The sequence below is a fragment of the Acomys russatus genome, chromosome 3 (assembly GCF_903995435.1).
Source record: "Acomys russatus chromosome 3, mAcoRus1.1, whole genome shotgun sequence".
Classification (NCBI taxonomy): Eukaryota; Metazoa; Chordata; class Mammalia; order Rodentia; family Muridae; genus Acomys; species Acomys russatus.
Window position 1 is genome coordinate 72,167,738 of NC_067139.1, and position 21,311 is coordinate 72,189,048.

The window sequence follows — 21,311 nt, forward strand, 5'->3', positions numbered from 1 at the left end:
TAATCTTTTAACATCGTGAGAACACATTTTTTTCCCTTTGTTTAGAACTAAATGTCATGTTCCTAGGCTCACTGTGCCTCGTAGATCTGTGGCCAGCTGATAATCTCTGCCCCCTCCCCTTTCCTGTAAGATGGTAGTTGAGTTGTCTTTTAGGTGTGCTCTGTATGGAATGAGCTTCCCCGCCTAGCTCTTGTCACTTAATTCTCCCTTGGTAGAGAGAGAACTTCCTTGACTACCCAGAGTAAAGGCAATCCCTGCATTGATGTCTTGGTTGTAATTCTCTGAATACCACCATGGCCCGCAGAATGACGATCCATGAGAGGCAAGAAGGCAGTTCAGTTCAGCACAACCAAGTAGCCAGTGTTGGTTCCAGTATCAGGAGTCTGACCTATAGTAATTTATTTTAGGCATATTTAAGCACAGCACAATTTGGTGAAAGCTTTCTTGTTCATTACTCAATCCCATTTACCACGATTAAGCTTAAGACATGACTACATTGAAACTCTTTGTAACGTACACATGACATTGTCCATAAAGATGGGTTCTATAGATTGACTGAATGTGACACCTTCCATACAAATGGGTTCTAAAGACTGTATGCGACACCTTTCATGAAGATAGGTTCTGTAGATTGAGAAGCTCATGATAAGTGTCTGGGAGAGAGTCTATTGTGGTCTAGGCCACATAGATAGCACAAAGGGCAGCACGATATTAACTACATCTGCTCCCAGCCTTCTGGATGGATAACAAATTATGCGTCTCTTCCTTTGAAGGTCAGTCCTGTGTGTTTATCAGATCTAGCTCCCCAAATGTTTATCTGAGCACAAGACCCCATGTGCCTCCCATATAGCGCTTTTGATCATTTGGTGGTTCTTGTTACTTGGTTATTCATCTGTAACTCTTTAGATCGAATATAAATTCCACAAAAGGAGCATTGCTTTATGATATATAAATGCATAATGATGCATACTTATATGAATACATGTGTGTGTGTGTGTCTGTGTCCATAAATATATGTATAGTGTATATGTGTGATAGACAAGATCTCACTGTGTAGTCCTGACCGGCCTGAACCTTGCTGCTGAGACAAAGATGGCTTTGAACTCACAGAGATCCACATGTTTCTGCCTCCCTAGTGCTGAGATTAAAGGCCCGTGTCACACCCAGTAAATATTAGGTGAATAAATGAATGGTTGGGAAGCAGTGTTGTGTGCCTTTAAATCGTTATCATTGAGCACCAGTCCACTGAAAATTAAACACTTGTGTGGATATGCCTGAGAGATATCTTGTTAAAAATTTTTACTAACGTTTAGTCACTCAAGTGTTATTATACACTTCAAATCTCTAATGAATTTTCTAGTTCCATTTAAGGATTGTTTAAAAGTGGGACATTAAAGTGAAATAAAACCTAAGACTATGTAGATAACCAGAAAAAGTCAACTTCTTGTAATGTCTCTTGAGACAGCTATATATACCAGTGTTTATACGAATGACCCTCTGTAACTGAAACACTCATTGGTTCTTTAAAAAGACTACTCCGTTTGTACTGGGATACCCGTTTCTGTAGTAAGAGCTGAAGTGACCCTGATCTTCAAATGGAGTGAACTCCTTTGTGTTTCAGATAAGAAAGCTGATGTTCAAATGTTGGCAGGTCCACAGTTACGTTCCCATCTCCCTGGTGCTGGAATGGTGGCTCAGTGGTTAAGGCCATATTGTGCTCTGTAGAGAACCTTAGCTCCGGAGTCAGGTTGCTCACAACTGCCTGAAACTCCAACTCCAGGGCATTCGATGTCCTCTTCTGGCCTTCTCTTCACTCACGTTTACATACCCCTACCCCAAGATATGTATACCTCATTAAATAATAATAAAAATAAATCATTAAAAAAAAAACAGGATTCCCACCTCCACATTTCTACCGTATACTCTGGTGTACCTTTGTTTGTTTTGACACAGGGTCTCATTGTAACTCTGGCTGGCCTGGAATTCACTATATAGACCATGGTGGCCTTGAATTCACTTTGCCTCCTGTGGTAAATAATTTTATTCAGGACACAAGTTGTAAAATTTTTAAAAAAATATTTAGTAAGGGGGTGTGTTTTTAAGTATCACGTGGGAAATAATCCACATCTGTGTGATGACAACTGGGCTAATCAAGCACAGCTCCAACTTTAATTATCATGAAATTGACTAAGCAATTAACCAAGAACATTTTAGATATTTGATTATTATTCCTATCTTTAAAAGTTTATGTACATGGAAAGATGAGACATTTACAAAATAAAACCAGATCCTTTAAAAATAAAGATGGTTTAGTTAGTTGTGTTCTTAAAAATACAGAATTTTTAAAGGAGCAGGGATGTTTTACATTTTTAAGCCGTTTTAAGATGACAGAGTACTGGGGCTATAGCTTGGTGGTAGAGTATTTGTCTAGCATTCTTGAGGCCCTAGACTAATTCCCATTACTACAGATACACAAACGTGGACATACATACATAACAACAATAATAAGTTAATATCACAGAGCTAGGCATAGTGCTATGAATAAGTCTGTAATCCTAGCACTTGAGATGCTGAGGCAAGAGTATTGTAAATATAAGGCCGTCCTGAACCATATATATATTTTGAGAATCTATCTCAAAAAATTATCTGCACTCCTATAATGCATATACATAATATACAGCAAACACAGAAAATTAAGTAAAGATTTAAAAACTAAAAATAATTAACATTACAAAAGTGTTAATGACAGTAAAGCCAGTATTCAGTGGGCATGGTGGTGCACATTTATAATCTCGGACTTTGGGGAGTGGTGGCAGAAGGATTCTGAGTTTAAAGCTGACCGGCCAGGCTGCAATAGTGAGCTCTAGGATAGCTGGAGGTACAGAGTGCAAAGTCCATCTCAGAAAACAAAGTAAAACCAAAAACCTCCAAAACTGGCCCCCAGTGGCCAGTGTGGTTTAGAAGGTAAACGTGCTTGCCCCTGGGACTCACACGGTAGGCGAGAACTAACTCTTGCCAAGACGCCCTCTGGTCTCCATGGGCACACCATGGGGATGTGTGGGAAAACCCATAAATAAGTATGATAAAACAACAAGCAAACAAGCAAAACAAAATCTGGGCATGGTGCCCCATACCTTTAATCCCGGCACTCTGGAGGCAGAGGTCGAGGTCAGCCTGGTCTAAAAAGCGAGTCCAGGACAGCCAGGACTACGCAGAAAACAAAGCCAAAAACCCAAAAACCAACAACAAGAAGAACCTCCAAACCAACGAACAAACAACCCCCCAACCAATAAACACAAAAGCCAATGGGTATTAGAAAATATAAAAGCTATATCAATATTAAAATTTTTCTTTTTTAAGTGATTATGGTATGTATTTTAAACTTCACATATTTTATATTCTGTATTTTTGCTTTTTTTCATTTTATACTATGTCTTTGAGCATTTTCCTATTCTTTGAAAAAAGGAAGTATTTAATAATTACCTTATAATATTCTATTATTGAAATACTACCTTGCTACTGGCCATAGTACATATTACATTTTGGCATTGTTAAGGCTGCTGAAGTTTGTAACTGGATATAAAATGTTTGTTTATATTGGTCTACTTTTTAATAAATAATTCCTTAAAAAATGAAACTTCTGATACACACTAGCAAAGACTTTCCAGAAATGTGCTCATTTACCTTCCCACTAAAAATGTTCTGGAATGCTGTTTAGTTTTATTGTCCTCCTAAAAACAAGACTGGCTGCTTTTTAAAAGCATGAGTGTTATTTCTGGGTCTGGAGCTTCTTTGTTCTGCTATCTAGAGTCAGTTAGCTACTTGGGTTAGCGGTCTGTTTGCTTTTTATCGCTGCCTTCTAAACCAAGATTAGATAAAGTAGACAGAAAAGCAGCCGAGACAGATCCAGTGCACGCACTCTGCCATCTAGCTAGCTCCTCAGCCCCCTTAGTACTTTTAAACTTGTGCCTTTACCCAAATGACTCCGAAAGAACAATCACATCTATTGAAATAATGTTTTTGAGTTTAAATTTATCAAGTGACTGGTACCTAAGTATATTTTTTCTGAGCCGCAAGAGATACCACATTGCTTCACTTTTAACATTAAAACAGTACATTATGTTTACTTCAATCAGCGTTTCAAAAATTATTTATTTGTGTGTGTGTGTGAATGTGTGCCTCGTGTGCGCAGGTGCCAAGCAGTCCAGGTTCCTGGAGCTGGAGTTACAGGTATTTGTGAGCTACCTAATGTGGGTGCTGGGAGCGCCACATAGGTCCTCTGGTAGAGTAGCCGCAAATGCCCTTTCCACTGAGACATGGCCTCACTACTGCTCCTCCACCCCCACCCCCACCAGCCATTGCTTTTTGTTTCTTTATCTTTTGTTTTGAGCTCAAGGACAGTTTACTAGAGTTTACAGGGAGGCAGGGAAGCTGTAAATCTTTAAACTGTGGAAGGCAGAAGAATGGCAGAAGAAGGCAGAAGGAAGGCAAACTACACATATATCAGAAAAACGTGCTTGAGATGAGGGGATAAGAAAATCAGCTACCTGACAGGAGGTACCCACTTAAAAATTTAAATGAAATAGTTATTTGTTAGGGTGGAGACGATTTCCATGGTATGTATCTGGAGGTCAGAGGATAGGCAACAGTTATTGCCTACATCAAGTGGGTCCTGGAACTCAGGTCCCGACACCCAGGCCCTCGGTGGCAGTCTGGACCTGCTGAGCTATCTTCTTCCCTCCTCCTGCTCTCCTTAGAGACTCTGGGGGTTGAACTCAGGACAAACACTTTACTGCGGGGCTGTGTCTTCAGTCCCTTCATCAACCACATTTTAATTTGGACTTGTTTCTAATATATTTCAGGCCAATGAAATTGATCAGTAAATGAGTACCGCTGGTGTTGTCTTCTGCTAACATAAATATTATTACACAGAGAATAAAGAAGGAATAAACAAAAGCTATTTAGGGCACAACACATTTGCCGATTCCACCCCCTCTCAGTTTTCCCGCAGCTTTTATTAGCGGTCCATTGTCGGTTTCTTAACTCACTGCTGCTCACTATAGGCTTTAACGTCAATCTTTTTCCTGTAGCTTTCAATGCTTGTTTTACAGTCCCTTCCCCCCCGCCCTCCGCCCAGTTTTGAGGAAAGCAAGGTAATCTGCCGCACGGGGCAAACAGGGCTTTGGGTAGTTCGGTTCGGAGAATGGAAAACTTTGTTTAGTGCATACCTGGATCACCTGGGCATGCACTAAAACTACTGGATGTCGGGACCTCATCCACTTAAGACTCTGATTCACAGTTTAGTGAACCCTGCATACATTTATATTAGACAGCTGCTTTAAGTGTTTCAGAAGTTCAAGAACATTTGGGATCATCATAGGCAACTGACTCCGCGAGGCTGCAGCTGGGAATTCCCCACGTCTTGCAGCTGTTGCCACGCTTTCAGGTTTCCCAGGGCTGAGGCTTCCCAGGCGGCTGCTTTTCGTCCGCAGATGAGGTTTTGCAGGCTGTTAAACCACGTCCACGATTTGACCTGACAGCGTCCCTTTCCCTAGAGCTGTTAAAGGGACCTGAGCTCGCCGAGGTAGAGCGTGCCCATGTGACTGCGAACCCTGTTGCCAGCGGCGCGGCCATTTTTGAGGCGGGCACTCAACCTTGTTGCCCTGAGGGTCCCGGAGGGCAGCGGGGAGGTGGTTACCAGGACTCAAGATGGCTACCATGCCCGCTAGCCAGCCCTCTGGCAGGTCAGCTAGCCCGCGTGGCGGCGAACCTTCCCGAGCCGCGCGGGCAGCGAGCCTCAGGGAGGAGTGCTGGAGGCGGGGCCGCAGCGGCCAGGCGGGGGCGGGGCGTCCGCCCTCCTCTGGCCGCAGCCAATCAGCGCGCGGGACCAGCTCGCCCCGGGCCGCCCGCGCGCGGGGTGTGTAAGGACGCACTCCCGGTCGCAGAGTGCCAGAGCAAGGGAGCAGTTGCTGTGGTACCTGCTGCTACCAGGGCGGACACTGAGCATCGGGCACAGGGCACGGCGTGCTGGACGGGAAGGTGAAGTCATGACGTCCGCCAGGTAAGCAGAGGGCGGCCGCTTCAGCGATGCCCCGGCGGGGCAGGAGCTTGCTGATCCCGGGAGAACTATTGCCCCGTTCCTTGCATGGTCTGGAGCCTCCCTTTGCCATCAGCCCCTCTTCTGTTGGATGTTGTCCGCATACTTCTCATCAGAGTATTTTGCTTTCCTCCGAAGTTTTGGGGTCTGTAGCACAAGGCTCTACCCTATTCGTCGCCTCTTGCTTGAGGTGACCCTTGCTCAGATATCAGGGTCTGAGGCTTGCTTGTGAGTGTGTGTGTAATGAATTTCTCATGAAAATGTAACTATGTCTGGCCCCCATCGACCCACTGTGAGGGTGACTCTGGCCCCAAGGGAATGTGGCATGCACATTGTGTGCCCATGCCTCCGTGTCATGCCTTCTGACAACTTCATGGTTGGCCATGAGCATATCTGCAAAGTTGGCACCTCTCATGAAGATTGTTCCCAAGTTGTGAAATTGTGTGTCCCTAAAATATTTGCCTATGACTGGAATTAGTACTTTGGTTCTCAAAGGTACCATATGTTTACCTACTTTTATCCGAGCGTCACAAGTGAAATAAATTGTGCGAGATGAAGTATAATCAAGACAGACTCACCCAATCACAGGTCCAGGGTTTTGAATGTTCTTTTTTCCCCCCCCTGTGGGGCGGGGGTAAATGGTGAGACCTAAGTAGGCTTGCCCACTTTATTTAGCTTCTATTGAATGTTTATGTAAATGTTACTGTGCAGGCATACGTGCAGGCAGAACACTGTATACATAATAAATAAATACATCTTTAAAATTCTTTCCTCATTTACCCAGTGCTTTGGAATACCTTTTAAAAAGTAGATCTTGGCTCATATACAGGGGGAGGAAATCCCCCTCAGTCACAGACATAGGGGAGGGGAATAGGGTGAAAGCGGGAGGGAGGGAGGAATGGGAGGATACAAGGGATGGGATAACAATTGAGATGTAATATGAATAAATTAATTTTAAAAAGTAAATCTTGGCCTTTATTTTCCAAAAGAAAGGGAGGCCCCAGCACAGCATAAATTTGAAGAAGTAGTTTGGGGCTAGAGCTTTAAAGGGTTTAAGTCCTCATAACTTAATGTCTTTTCAGTGATGATTCTGATACTCATTAGAACCTTCTCCTTGGGTAAGATAGGATGTCATGGTGCTGAACTTGGATGGTGCCTTTTTAAATTTGTAGTAGATGGACAAAGAGTACCGGTTATTAATTATGCAGGAGGAAGTAGAGTGTGGAAATATGGAGACCCATGCAGGCTTGTTGGTAAATGACACTGCGGCGTATAAGTCTAAGTTAATGGCATTTTAGACTGAATCAGGATAGTGCTATGTGGCACAGTAAATTTCTCTACTTTTAATTCCTGCTTGCCTTCCCATCATCAAAGAATCAGGTGTTGTGGTCAAATGCTTTCCAAAGTATCTTCCTCCCCTCCCCCTTCTGACCTCAGGGCCTTGTGCATGTGAAGGTATCTCACTGTGGTTTTAATTGCTGACCACTCCTCACTGGATAAATGTCCAAATGGGTAGCAGCGAGATGTGTCTGAAATGTAGGAATTTGGCAGCTGTTTTTTCAAAAGACTGATTAAAAAGTTAACACCAGCCGTGGATATATTTTGAAAGGGTGGGTAAGTGATGATGAAGTCTTTGTCTGCTTCTTCAGGGTCTGTTTAAAGTCCTGAGCTATAGTGACATGGCTTAGAAAAATAAAATAAAAATCACTCTTTCCTGTAGGAACTACATTGAAGAAAAGTTGAACAAAAAATTTTAAGAACAAGGTTAAGAACTGAATCTAGATCTTGATGCCTTTTTAGAAATAGCACATTATTTAAATTTTCTGAAAAAACATTTCAGCGGACAGAAATTACAAAGTATACAGATGTGAGACATCTGGAGGAATCCTTTTGCTTTTCTCTTTCTGGTAGCCGGGCTCAGGCATAGGCGGGGAAGATGGGGATGGTAAAGTGATGCCACATTGTGGTAGTTCTGGAAGTTCGCGGCTGTGCAGTGGTGGCGTATCTTCATCAGTCATGGTGTTAGGCGTTCACCCATTTACTGCCCATTTACTGCTCAGTCAAACAGTAACCCAAAAGTCAAGGCCTAATACCCTTTTCTGGTGATCCCAAGTTATCAAATCTGACCTCATGTTCTGTGTTCTTGCTTTTACCCCACACTTAAAATAATTGTTCCTAAATATAGTAATGTGTGACTCTGCAGTGGCTACCAAAGAATATAGAATTAGAAATCAGATACTTAGAATCTAATTGAGGTTCTTTTCTAATTCTTTTCCACCATGGGCATTGTTTAATGAAATACCTCATTGCTTTGGCACTCCTGTATCCTAAGTGTTACTGGGAAAGTGTACTTTAAACTCTGTTTTGCTTTTGATATTTTGAGACAGGGTCTTACTGTGTAAACTAGGCTTGCTTCGAACTTGCTATAATAGCCTAGACTGGCCTCAAAATTGATATCCTCTTGCTTTGATCTCCTGGGTGCTGAGATGATAGGCGTATCCTACTATTTGTACAATGCTTTTAAAATTTAAGACCTTTTAGGAGTAGAATACAGTCTTTATCTTAAAAGCTTTAAAAAAAAATTCCCTAGGAAATGATGTCACCTGAAAAAGACATGTTTAAAACTTCACTTTATAAACAGGAAAGAAACTTATCTATCTCATTACCTCATTTTACAGTTGAAGACACTAAAGATCAGAGACAGTATAGTTTGTTCAAGTTCACATAAATTGTCATTTATATTGAAACTGGTCCTAGCTTCCTAGATACCCCACTTAAGCCTAGCCATGCCCTTCTAGTGTAGCACTCAATTCTTAAGACTTTCTAATTATTTTAAACAAGTTCTTTTTTTTTTTAAACTGAAGATCTTGAATGATTTGGCTGGAGATATTCTGACTTTTGCAATTTGTATTTTATTCTAGTTATTGTTAATGATAAAGAAGCTAAGTTTATGGCTTACAAAACCAGTTATCCTTGGAGAACTCTTTTTATCCCTTGTTATGTGTATCAACTTCTAACTGATCATCATTTGGGTCATGTTAGAGCATAGTTGATAAACTAATGCTTCTGTAGGCTCTTAAGTGTTCCAATAGGAAACTTAAAGTTTAAATTAAGTTTAGGAGGCTTAGACAGTGTTTCAGCTCTTTTCTTTCTCACTGCCGGGAACAGCTTTCCAAATTGAAGAGATATAGCTTTGTTAGCCAGGGGAAGCGTCTAAGATACAATGTAGATCTTTGACTGCTACTTTGTGTACTTTTTACTGAGTAACACTTTAAAAATTTCTCTGTGAACCTTGCCTTGTCTTCATAACCTGTGTGCAGTCTGGTTTGGGGTTGTTTACAACTCCAGTGTAGTCTGTATGGCCAGGGTAGGTTTGGCAAAGACTGTTTTGGAACTCTGAGCATCACCGTCATTCTGCAACTGCAGTGGTGGGTTAAGCCCACACTGGAAAGTTTATGTGGGCTGTGGGTGGAGTTCTGGTATTTTTCTTTTTAGGGCTCAGGACTCTTGAGGTGCATCCAACAGAATCTCCTAGACCACTCAGACTAAGATGGAATTTTGTTGAGTTGGTTTCTTTGAAGCATTTAAGCAGATTTTCAAACTCATTTTAGGACCTGTGGGTTTCTTTTTTTTTTTTTTTTTTTTTTTTTTTTTCTTTTAAATTTAAAAATTCAGATTGCTACATAACCTTTTATGTTGTGAGAATTCTTGGTGGGTTAAATAAGATTTTAAGATGCACTGAAACTATTTCATGTATGCACTGTCTTGAAACACTGAAACAGGAACCTTTTCCTTATGTGCAGTGTTGTCAGCTGTTAGTGCTCATCTTTATAAATAGGTCATCTTTGTTTGAGAAAACACACACGGTTTTCTAACTCTAAATCATTCTAGCCAGAGAATTGCTACATTAAGCAGAACTGTGAAAGACAAAACTGGAACCAAATGATGGTTGACTGTCCAAATGTTAACCCTGTCCTGCTGCATTTGTCTAGCAGCCATGTCTCCCTTTATTTCTGGTTGTTGCTTTTAAAAATGCTGCAATAAAACATAAATGAAGCTGTCTTAAAAGCCTGATGACCACATCCCCCAGTTTGTCCAGAGCAGTGCTGCATGGTGGCTATTATCTTGACATAATTACTGAGAGTATTTAACAAATTAATTCTTGAAAGTGTTTCATTTGTATAGTAATTATCTAGTCACTTATGTATACAGTATAATCATATTGTTATAGCAGTTCTTAGTTATTGAAATGTTATTTGAAATACAGCCACAGATAATAGCTACACCCCTATTTTGTCTACAACTGGATGTTTTCCCCTTGGCCAAACATTTTTAGGTTAAAAGAGTTCTGAGAGTCTGAATGTAGTACATTGAATAAGGAGACACATTATGTAAAGTTTAGAATTATTTATTTGCTGTCTGATTTTTGGGAGGTTATGTAATCTTACTGAATCTTTTTCTAGGAATTCATTCCTGGTCTATTAAATAGAGATAGTAATGATACCTTTCCCATTGCTATTGAGCTGTGAGGATTTAGAAAGGTGCTCACATGGTGGAAAGAAAGAGCAAATTGTCCTTTGACCCCCATACAAGTAAGCACGTGTGTGTGCTTGTGCTTGCATGTGCACAAGCACACACACAGAGAATAAATAAATGTACAAAACCAGCTTTATATAGCTTAAAGGAACTTGCTATTCAGTGGAGCATTTACTGTTTTGTTGTTGTTGTTGTTGTTAGAGCTGTTTTAATGTGAGGAGTATTGGGGGCAAGGGGTTGAAATTTCAACATGTTAGTGTGTGGAAAAGAATGTCCCAGTGGAAATGAAAAACATAGATAATGCTGGCCAGAGATAAACTAATCTAGAATATGCATCCAGAGATAAGAATTAGTGTACAAATGGAAGGGTTACGTAGCCAAGGGACACGTGTTAGTGTTAGTTTGTGTTTTTTACGCCAACAGTGCATATACTGTTCTTCTCTTGTGCCGGAGACTGAACCTCTGACACCACACGTGCTGCACAAATGCTCTACTATTGAGTAACATTCCTGTGCAGCTGAATGTTGATAGTATAGTTCCTTGTGCAAACAGCTTTGGGGAAGTTCCCTTCTACCCCCTTTCAATTAATCATGTTTCCCTCATCACCCAGACAACAACTAACCTTTTTTTTTCTCTTTCTTTGGCTTTTCAAAACAGGGTTTCTCTGTGTAGCATTAGCTGTCCTGGACTCAGTTTGAAGACCAGGCTGACCTCAAGCTCACAGAGATCCACCTGCTTCTGCCTCCCTGAATGCTGGGATTACAGGCCAACATGCCTATCAAGGCAATGACTTTCATTCTTCTGTTATCATTGATTAATTTTGCCTATTCTATTCATATAAAGAGTCTCATGCGATAAAGGTTACTTGGGTTTGGCTACTTTTGTTTATCATGATAATTTTGAGGTTCACCCATTTTGGTGTATCAGTAGCTTGTCCTTTTCATTACTGAGAAATGTTCCATCATTTGTAGGTAGCAATGCTACTGTTGCTGGCCTTTGTGTTGTTTCTGGTTTTTATCCATGATAAATAAAACTACCATGAACATCCTGTTTTTCTTCTGACTTCCTTTCTGTCCTGCTAGGATAGTACCTAGACTTTGCACATTTAGGTAATGGGTTTACCACCTTTCCATATTTCTTAGCTCAGAACATTGTTCTATGTCTTTGTGTAGATTTGGGCTGTGTATTAGTTGGGGCTCTCTAGAGTAATAAAACTGATGTTTGAATGAATATATATTATGCACACACACACACACACACACACACACACACACACACACATGGAATTTGTTATGACTGGCTTACAGGCTTTGCTCTGGATGGATAGTCCAACAATGGCTATCTCCCCGTGGAAAGCCCAAGAATCTGCTAGTTCCATTTACAAGGCTGGGTGTCTCAGCTGGTCTTTGGTCCCTGTTGGAATCCTGAAGACATAGGTTCTAATGCCAGTGAAGGAATGCCTCGGGAGTAGGATGGATGAGCCTGCCCGCAAGAGTGAGGGCGAACAGGCAAAAAGTCCTTCTTTCATGTCCTTTTATGTGAGCTGCCACCAGAAGCTGTGGCCTAGATTTAGGGTGGGTCTTCCTGTCTCAAATAATCTAATAAAAATCTCTCACAGGTGTGCTCAGATCCTTAGGTTTTAGGCAACTTCAGATAGAGTTAAGTTGACAACCAAGTGCACCCTTGTCAACCTGAAACACAATCACATCTCCTTGTGCCATGCTTAATTTCCAAATGAAAACAATAACTGGGTCATCATTCCTGATATAACCATTCCACACACAACTGAAAATGCATTATGTATTTTAAAACTGGTGGCAATATCTTTTGATGAATGCTTAATCTTTTAGTGTCTCATAACATAAATGTGCTAACTACTATATGATCTCGATTTATATTACATTATAAAGAAACACAAATATTGCAAAAATGTGTGTATACATATGTATGAAAACACATTCTTTTGTTTTGATTTGTTTTTTTGAGACAGAGTCACTCTGTGTAGCCTTGGCTGTCCTGGATTCGCTTTCTAGACCAGGCTGGCCTCAAACTCACAGCGATCCACCTGCCTCTGCCTCCCGAATGCTGGGATTACAGGCGTACGCCACCACATCCCGCTGCAAACACATTCTTAATGCAATAAGCCAGACACACTCATGTCAGTTACAATCATTTTTCTGTAACTGGTCTCATAACCTTAACTGATATTTATAATTTCCTTCCTTTACTACCCATTCTGCCTTTCCCCCACCTGCAGCAGGTTTTGGTTCTTTTCCTGGAGGAATGACCCAAAGCTTCATTCCTGAAGGGTCTGTGCGCTTTGTCATCCTGCCTGGGTTGGGTTGTAGTTTCCTCCTGACTTTAATCACAGATATGCAGCACAAGAGATGCCCTAAAGGATCTCTTGCACTCCACGTATCTCATCGTGGAGAAGCAATTCAATTTTTCCTTGGTAATCTGGATCAATCAGTGCCTCCTAATCTCTTTTTTCCTTTATTAGCCATTTTGCTTAAAGACACCAGAAACCCAAAAAGGTCAGGAGAGGTCTGGGGTTCCAGTTCAATGGGGTGTTTTTTGTGTCTTTAGGCGGGATAACTCCCCATTCTGGAAACAAAACTTCTAGGCCAGAAGAAATTAAGGTTGCAAGGACAGGAAGCAAACATTTTCCTAGTAAGTCACTAGGGGTGATAATAAGTAGAACCATTCCCATCTCACCCCTTGATTACGGACCTGTGATTTTGGCTGTGTGAGGAAACTATTCCATAAGTTGAGCATTGATTCAAAGTATATACTGCCTCTGGAGAACTCTGCACTATCACTCCAGGGTACTGTTACCCAATGGCACTGTAACTGTGTCTCCTTCCAATTCTCTTGAGACTGTGTGTGTGTGTGTGTGTGTGTGTGTGTGTGTGTGTGTGTGTGTGTGTGTGTGTAGCTTTGACTAGCCTGAGACTGACTGTGGCAGGCCAGGTCTGGCTCACAGTTTGAGACCCTCTTATCTCACATCCCTGTTGAGTGCTGGAGTTATTGTTGTATGACCCAGTGATTAATTCATATCACTGTTAGATTTACGTGTGTGTGTGTGTTTGTGTGTGTGTGCGTGTGGTGTGTGTGTGTATGGTGTGTGTTTGTGTGTGTGTGGTGTTGTGTTTGTGTGTGTGTGGTGTTGTGTTTGTATGTGTGTAGTGTGTGGGTGTGTGGTGGGTGCATGCCACACTGGGTGGAAGTTAGATGACAAATTTGTGAGAGTTGCCTCTCTCCTTCACCATGTTGGTCTCTGGGATGGAGTTCATGTTGTCAGGCTTAGAAACAAATGTCTTTACCTGCTGAGCCATCTCACCAGTCTCTTAATTTTTTGGTGGTGTATGTATGATTATTTTGATACATGATTTTGTCACGTGACCTAGTATTACAATTTTTTTTTCAATTATATTATCATTTCAGTACTTTGAGCCCTTTGATATCTGCAAAGGCTGACTTTATGGCCCAACTGTGGTTGGTTTTGGTGAATGTTTTGTTTGATTTTGAACTTTTTTTTTCTTTCTTTCTTTTTTGAGACAAGATTTATATAGCGTTGGCTGTTCTGGACTCCTTTTGTAGACCAGCCTGGCCTTGAACTCACAGCGATCTGCCTGCCTCTGCCTCCTTGAGTGCTGGGATTAAAGATGTGTGCCACTGTACCTGGCTTAATTTTGAACCCTTTAATTCGTGTGTGTGTGTGTGTGTGTGTGTGTGTGTCTATATGTAAATACATGTGCCATGGTGAGAATGTGGGAATTGGTTCTGTCCTTTACCATAGGATTTTTGGGAATTAAACTCTGGTTGCCAGGCTTGCAAGCAAAGGCTTTTACCAACTGAGCCATCTTACCAGGTCTTTTGGTTCTGAGGACTAAGCTTGTTATGCTTGGGTAGCATGCAAGCACTTAACTCATCTCCTTAGCCTCCTCCCATAATATTTTGAGTGGAACCTCATGCTGTAGTTGTTGAATTTAGCACTTCATAAATACTAATTATGCCCATTTGTTTTAATTATCTTAAAGATATTATTCACATACTATAAAATAGTTTTAAACTGGACAGATCAGTTTATATGGTTACACTAACAGGGTTGAATAGCTGTCATGGCAGTATAATTTTAAAACATTTCTTATCAATTTAAAATGAAACTTCATAACTGTTGTACCTATCCTGCATTACCAACCATCCTTTGTCAACTGTAAAATCTACTTTTTTACCTCTGTGAATCTATTTGTTTGTTTGTTCTTTGTTTTTTTCAAGGTAGGGTTTCTTTGTGTAGCCCTGGCTGCCCTGTAACTAGCTCTGTATAAACCAGGCTGGCCTGGAGTGATCAACCTACCTCTTCCTACTAAGTGCTGGCATTAAGATGAGTGCACCACCACAGCCCAGTACCTCTGTGAATTCTTATTCGATGTGTCATGAGCACAATCATGTAATTTTTGGCGTTTGTGAACCTTAATTCTTTCAGATAGTTAAAAGGTTTTAAAGTTCATTCGTGTCATATCAAGTTGTCAGTGTTTCATTCCTCCTGTGGTGGAATATATTTCAGTGTATAGATACATTTTGTTTACCCAGCTGTGTGGGTTATTTTCACTCTGGCTATTATGAATAACAGTACTGTAAGCATCCATGTGTAAGTTTTTGTATTGCCTTATGTTTGTTTCTCTTAGGAAAGGATACAGCCTCATAGATAATTTTATGTTACTTTGTGAACAAAAATTCCTGGAAAGAAGCTGACAACAAAGGCTGACTGACTCATTGCAATGTAATGATGTGGGAATGATGGAATGCTGCCAAGCCAATTTATCTTGGCTATCTCTAACACCCTTAATAACTATTTGTTACCTTCCTCTGTGTGAGACCAAATATCTTTGTGGCCACTGGGTAAATCTTTTGGAATGTCCACACCCTTGCAGATAACATCTGAGGCCTATAGTTGAACTTCTCAGCTTTTCTGATGTTTCTACCAATGTATTCAGAAAGTGGTCTTGATTTATGATTTTCTTTCTTCTGTTCCTATAAAACTTCATTGAACTGTTACCACATTGGAACATGGTGTTTGGGGAAACTATTCCTGCGCATAACCACTCACGTTTGGCTTCAGAATAAGCCATTTCTTTTTGTTCCTTTGAGGTAAAAGCCTCCCCCAACTCCTCTCCTGGTTTTTCCCATCTCCTTCCTTCTCTGTCTTTTCCTCCCCCTCCTCCTCCCTTAGAAACTACTAAACTGTTTCCCAATGTGGCTGCATCATTTTACATTTCCAACAATAACAATGTCTGAGGATTCCAATTTCTTGCCTGTCTTGTTAGTACTTGCTACTGTTCTTCAGTCTGCTTGGAGACACGCTTGTTGAGGCACGTCCTAACCCGTAGCCAAGCTTAACAGCTCTACTGAGACTTTCCTAAGTGCTTGCGGGGTCTGCTGGCTGGCAGAGGTGGTAGCTTTGGGCCTTTCCTTGTCTTCCTTGAGCATGCTCACAGCAATCACAGGAACATTCTGGATGTTCCCAAACCCTCTGGAGACATTTATTTGTCACACTTTTCCTTCTATGTTTTCAGTTAACTTGTTTGTTCCAACTGCATCAAGCAGCTGGAATGTTAAACAATTGCAGCTGGCAGTTTTTGCCAGATTCTCTTTGAGGAAACTCTTAGTACAGGGCAAGCTCGGGATCAGGTCAGATAACAGGGAGCCTTGAGCTTTTGAGGAGCTGTCAGGGAGCTGAAACGTAGATCACAGCTCTCTGAAGTGACGCTCGGAAAGAACAACGCGTTTCTCGCTTTTCCAGTGGCTCCCTGGTGTCTGGGTTCAGTGCTTGAGGGTGGTGGTGGTGGTGGTGTGTTTTCCCAGAATTCCTATGGAACTGGGGAGAGGCAGAGAGGGATATTTTCTTCGTGTGATTTCTACTGCTGTGATAAAGACCATACTGCAGCAGCTCAGAAAGGAAAGGATTTATTTCAGCCGACAGCTCCAGATCCCAGCTCATCCTCTAAGGAAGGCAGCACAGGAACTCAATAGGGAACCCAAGCAGAAGCTATACAGCAACACTGTTTACTGGCCTCCCCTCCTGGCTTGTTTAGTTTCTTACCTGCTCAGGGAGCACCGCAGGCCCCACGGGCTCGGCCCTTCTACATCAATCAGTAGTCAAGAAAATGACCTACCTGTTTGCCTACAGTTGTTTTCTCAATTGAATTTCTTCTTCCTACATAACAGTAGCTTGTGTCAAGTTGACAGAACCCTAACCAGCACAGTATGTGAAAACACTAGAAAGCTAGCTGCCCTTCATGCATTTCAGCCATAGCTGTGTATGTGTTTTCTTCAGATTTGGAGGTCTGTGATCTAATTATATAAAGGTGAGTCAGTTTTGCAGTCTGAACATATTTACTCATTAAAACATTGAGCTGGGTGTGGTGGCCCATGCCAGTACTCCAGAGGCCTGGCCGTGAGTTACAGAGCAGCCTGGGCTACACAACACGACCCTGTCACAAACAAACAGGTGTGGCAAACATGTCAGTACTTCAGTATTCTGTACAGAAAAGATAATGAGACGGATGCTGATTCATCAGTCAGGCCAGACCCTGAAGGAGATCCCTAGAGCGGCCTCATTCCCTTGTGAGCAAATGGCGCAAGCTGGAGGCACACACATTACTCTTCTGTCTGTCTGGCATGGTCAGCCTTCCACTTCTTTGGTACCTTCTCTCTGCAATAAACGTGTATGTCTAGGGGCTGGAGAGGTGGTGGACTAGGGGTTAGGAGCCCTTACTGACCCCCAGATGAATTCAGTTCCCCAACCCACACTTGGCCTGTAACTCTAGCTCCAGGAGATCTGGCACCCTTTCATGGCCTCTGGGGGCACTTGAACATATGCACATGCAACACCTCCCTTTATGTTTAATATATAAGATATAAGATATAAGCCAATAAGATAATAAGGTACCAGATGCCAGGTATTAGATTATATGAGGTATAGTGAGTGAGCATGGAGAGAGAAGGAAAGGGGTGGAGGGGTACGAGAGAGAGGGGGGGGGGGAGAAAGAGAGAGAAAGGGAGGGAGGGAGGGAGAGAGGGAGTGTCAGAGGAGAAGAGAGGTAAGACTGTCCTTTGATATAGCCCTGGACAGGGCCGCGCCCCCGTGGCAGGTAGGCAATGACATCACAGGTAGGCAGACTGAAGCAGAATCCTAACATTCCTACCTTTTCCTCTAACTAAAAATTGAAGCCGGGCGGTGGTGGTGCCCACCTTTAATCCCAGCACTCGGGAGGCAGAGGCAGGTGGATCGCTGTGAGTTCAAGGCTCAGTCTGATCTACAAAGTGAGTTCAGGACAGCCCAGGCTACCCAGAGAAACCCTGTCTCAAAAAACAAAACAAACAAACAAAAAAGAAGAATAATGTTGGATTGTTTTTATATAAGGTAAGCTAAAGTATATAAGTGTGTATAAGGGAGAAAAGAGAGAAAAAGGCAATAGTAACAAAATGTCTAGATTATATAGTGAAGAGGAAGGAAAAGCTCTTTTCTGAAAGTTCAGGGTAGAGGGCAGGGTATGTCAGCCATGCCCTGCAGTAGATAGGGACCTAGGAGTGCTAGGAGAACCTGGAGCTGTTTGTCCCAGGCCAGGAGCTCACCATTTCAGCCTTTTGTAAATGGATAAGGGTGAAGTAATTATCTTAACTACTTCCTTCAGACAGTAGGGTGGCGATAGGCGGTTTAAAAGACTGAAATGTTGGCCAGGTTCCTGAAGAACAGGCTGTGGTATTTGCTGTCTGGGGACTGAGAACATCTGCAGCTGGGATGGGCAGTGCGGGTCCAGCGGGCACGCTCTGTGAGGCTGGCTGGCGCACTGTGGGCAGCTGCTTTGATGGTGTCCCAGATGTAGAAGTCTAGCAGGACACTGGAACATATATGTGGGCAGAAGACAAAGTTATTAGGTTAGGGAGAATTTTTTCTTTAGGTGTACATTTGAAACTCCTGGGAGACCAAATCAGAGACAAGGCTTGAGAATAAGGAAAGAGATAATATTTGAAAAATTGAGAAGAACAAAGAAAAAGGTTTGGATATGGGAACGTCCTTCCATTTTACCCACTGAATCAGAATCCTAACCCCCACTCAACCCCCCCCCCCAAGTAAATAAAATAAAATCTTTTTGAAAGTATGTATGTTCCTTTCCCCCTCCTGATACACCAGGTGCTGGAGCAGTCCTCAGGTCATCCAGCTGGCTGGTTCTGCCCTTCTGTGGGTGGGTTTTCTGATAGCCATCCCCCTCCTTCGCTCTATCTGGATGAGGTGAGCGTCCATAGCCTCTTTTCTACCGAAACCACATGCTTTGCAATTCCCCTGAAGGAATCTGTTGTCAGAGATAAATCTCCAGGGGACTGACTGGTCTGGCCACCCATTTGCAAAGAGCCCATTAAAATAGCTTGAAACAGAAACCAGGAGGAGATGTATTCAGTGTGGCTGCTTGAAAGATGGGCAGAGAGATCCAGCCAACCCCCAAGAGTGAGATCCAAGTGTAGAAGGCGAAGGATTGCCAGGTCTATGTGGTTACAATCATGGCGTCTGCTCTCCACTCTCACCCTGGAAGGTGGTCTGACAAGCTGTTGCAGCTGTGTGAAATCTTTCTTGGAGACAAATTGCTTCTTTGTCTAGCTCCTCTTCCTACTCCCAGCAGGAGATTCCTGGAGAAATTCCCATTTCTTTGGGGCTCATTGTTTCAATAGTCTGATAGATGAAGAGACACAAGTGTCCCTTGAGACTATCTTTATTCATGGTACAGTATTGGTCTCAAACTCCCTGTGTAGCTAAAGACGCTCATCACTCCCTATGCTCTTGCCTCTGCCTCTCAAGTAGTAGTGCTGTGGTTATAGGTGTGGGGAGCCATACCTGGCTCTTACTCATTTTTAAAAATCATTATTGTTACCAGGCATGGTGATGCACACTTTTAATCCCAGCACTTTAGAGGCAGAGGCAGGCAGTGTTAGGATTCTGTTTCAGTCTGCCTACCTGAGATGTCTTTGCCTACCTGCCAGTGGGCCTGGCCTTGTCAGTATATAAAAATATAGGCCCACCTTGCCCTTCAGTCTCTCACCCCTCTCTCCCTCTTACTTCTTCTCTCCTTCTTCTTCTTCTTCTTCTTCTTCTTCTTCTTCTTCTTCTTCTTCTTCTTCTTCTTCTTCTTTTCTCTCCTCTCTCTCTCTCTCTCTCTCTCTCTCTCTCTCTCTCTCTCTCTCTCTCTGTTTCTAAGTTACCCTCTGCCTTTTTCCTTCTCTCCCCCATGCTCATTTAATAATCTTCTCCATCTAATATCTGTTGCCTGGCATCTTATTTTTTTAATATTAAAACGTGGATCTCTGTGTTTGAGCCCAGTCTGGTTTACAGAGTAAGTTCTAGAACAGACTGGTCTACACAGAGAAACCCTATTCTGTCTTCACTGCCCTCTCCCCCTGACTTGCACCCCCCAAAAAGTGACCTGATTCGTGGACTTTGTTCTCCTACTATGAAGACTCCAGGAAACTTGCTTCTGCGTTGGAATATGTGACTTGGTGTAGCCTAAATCCGTGTTCCTGATAATGCTCTCTCGTATTTGGCTCTAAAACAAACCCTTGAAGAACCAGTCTGTTTCCATTTTAGGCTTAAAAGCCATCCAAGTAAAGATGACCTAGGTTCATTCCTGTTTATGATTAAACCTCTGTTTCTCAACGGTGGGTCTATGCCCCACCTGCACCCTTAACTACAGATGGTTCTATACTGCATGCTCCAGGAATTGCAGTCATGTCTTTGTTTTAAGAAAGTTGTTTAAGGCTGGTGTGGTGGTGCACGCCTTTAATCCCAGCACTCGGGAGGCAGAGGCAGGTGGATCTCTGTGAGTTTGAGGCCAGCCTGATCTACAAAGTGAGTCCAGGACAGTCAAGGCTACACAGAGAAACCCTGTCTTGAAAAACTTAAAAAATAGTAAAAACAAAAATATAAACTAAAAATAAAAAATAGAAAGTTGTCTATAACCATCTTGCAACCCTACCTTTGACCACTGATGACTTTATGCCTACCTTCAACCATGTCTTAGTTTCAGGAGGGGCTAACTTATGTTCTGTTCCTGAAACGCTGCCTATTTTGCCCGCCAAATCCCCCATTTGGAAACTTCCTACCCCTGAGCTATAAAAGCCTTGTCTTCCTCCCATCCAGTGCTGAACTCTCAGACCCTATGTTAGGGGGAGGCAGACCATGTACACAAAGAAAAAAAGCTTGCTGTAATCAATTGATTTGGCCATGGTGATTTGGGTTGGTAGTCTTTCTCATCCCATCTTTGGGTTTAACACCATTTCTTACTGTTCTGATCTGAGAGTTGGTTTTGTGATCAAAGAACAAAGTAATGGGCTTTTAAAAAATGCATTTCACTTTGCTTTTGTTGATGATCATGTTAGGGTTTTAAAAGTTTTTTTATTTTTCTGTTGCTGATATAAAACACCATGGCCAGAAACAACTTATGGAACAAAGAGTTTATTTTGGTGTACAACTCCAGAGGGAGCGTATATAATGCTGTGAGAGGCATGGCAGCAAGCTGCCAGAGCAGGAAGCTGAGAGATCACATGAGCGGCAAGTAGGAAGCCTAGAGGGAACACAGGTAGCATAAGGCTATAAATTCTCACTGCCTGCTCCCAGTGGTATATA

General features: G+C 42.2%; 1 protein-coding gene across 3 annotated transcripts in view; it reads left to right on the forward strand.

Moving 5' to 3' along the window:
• Nucleotides 1-21,311, forward strand: part of Adk (adenosine kinase) — a 397,266-nt gene that overhangs the window by 19,276 nt on the left and 356,679 nt on the right. The window contains exon 1 of one of the 3 annotated variants that reach the window (XM_051142847.1): nt 5,877-6,061. The exons of the other annotated variants lie outside the window; for them this stretch is intronic. Within the exon in view, the coding sequence (XP_050998804.1) occupies nt 6,048-6,061 (14 nt within the window). The 5' untranslated portion in view covers nt 5,877-6,047. Of the gene's footprint in view, nt 1-5,876; nt 6,062-21,311 lie in introns of those variants that run through there. 3 annotated transcript variants of the gene reach the window in all.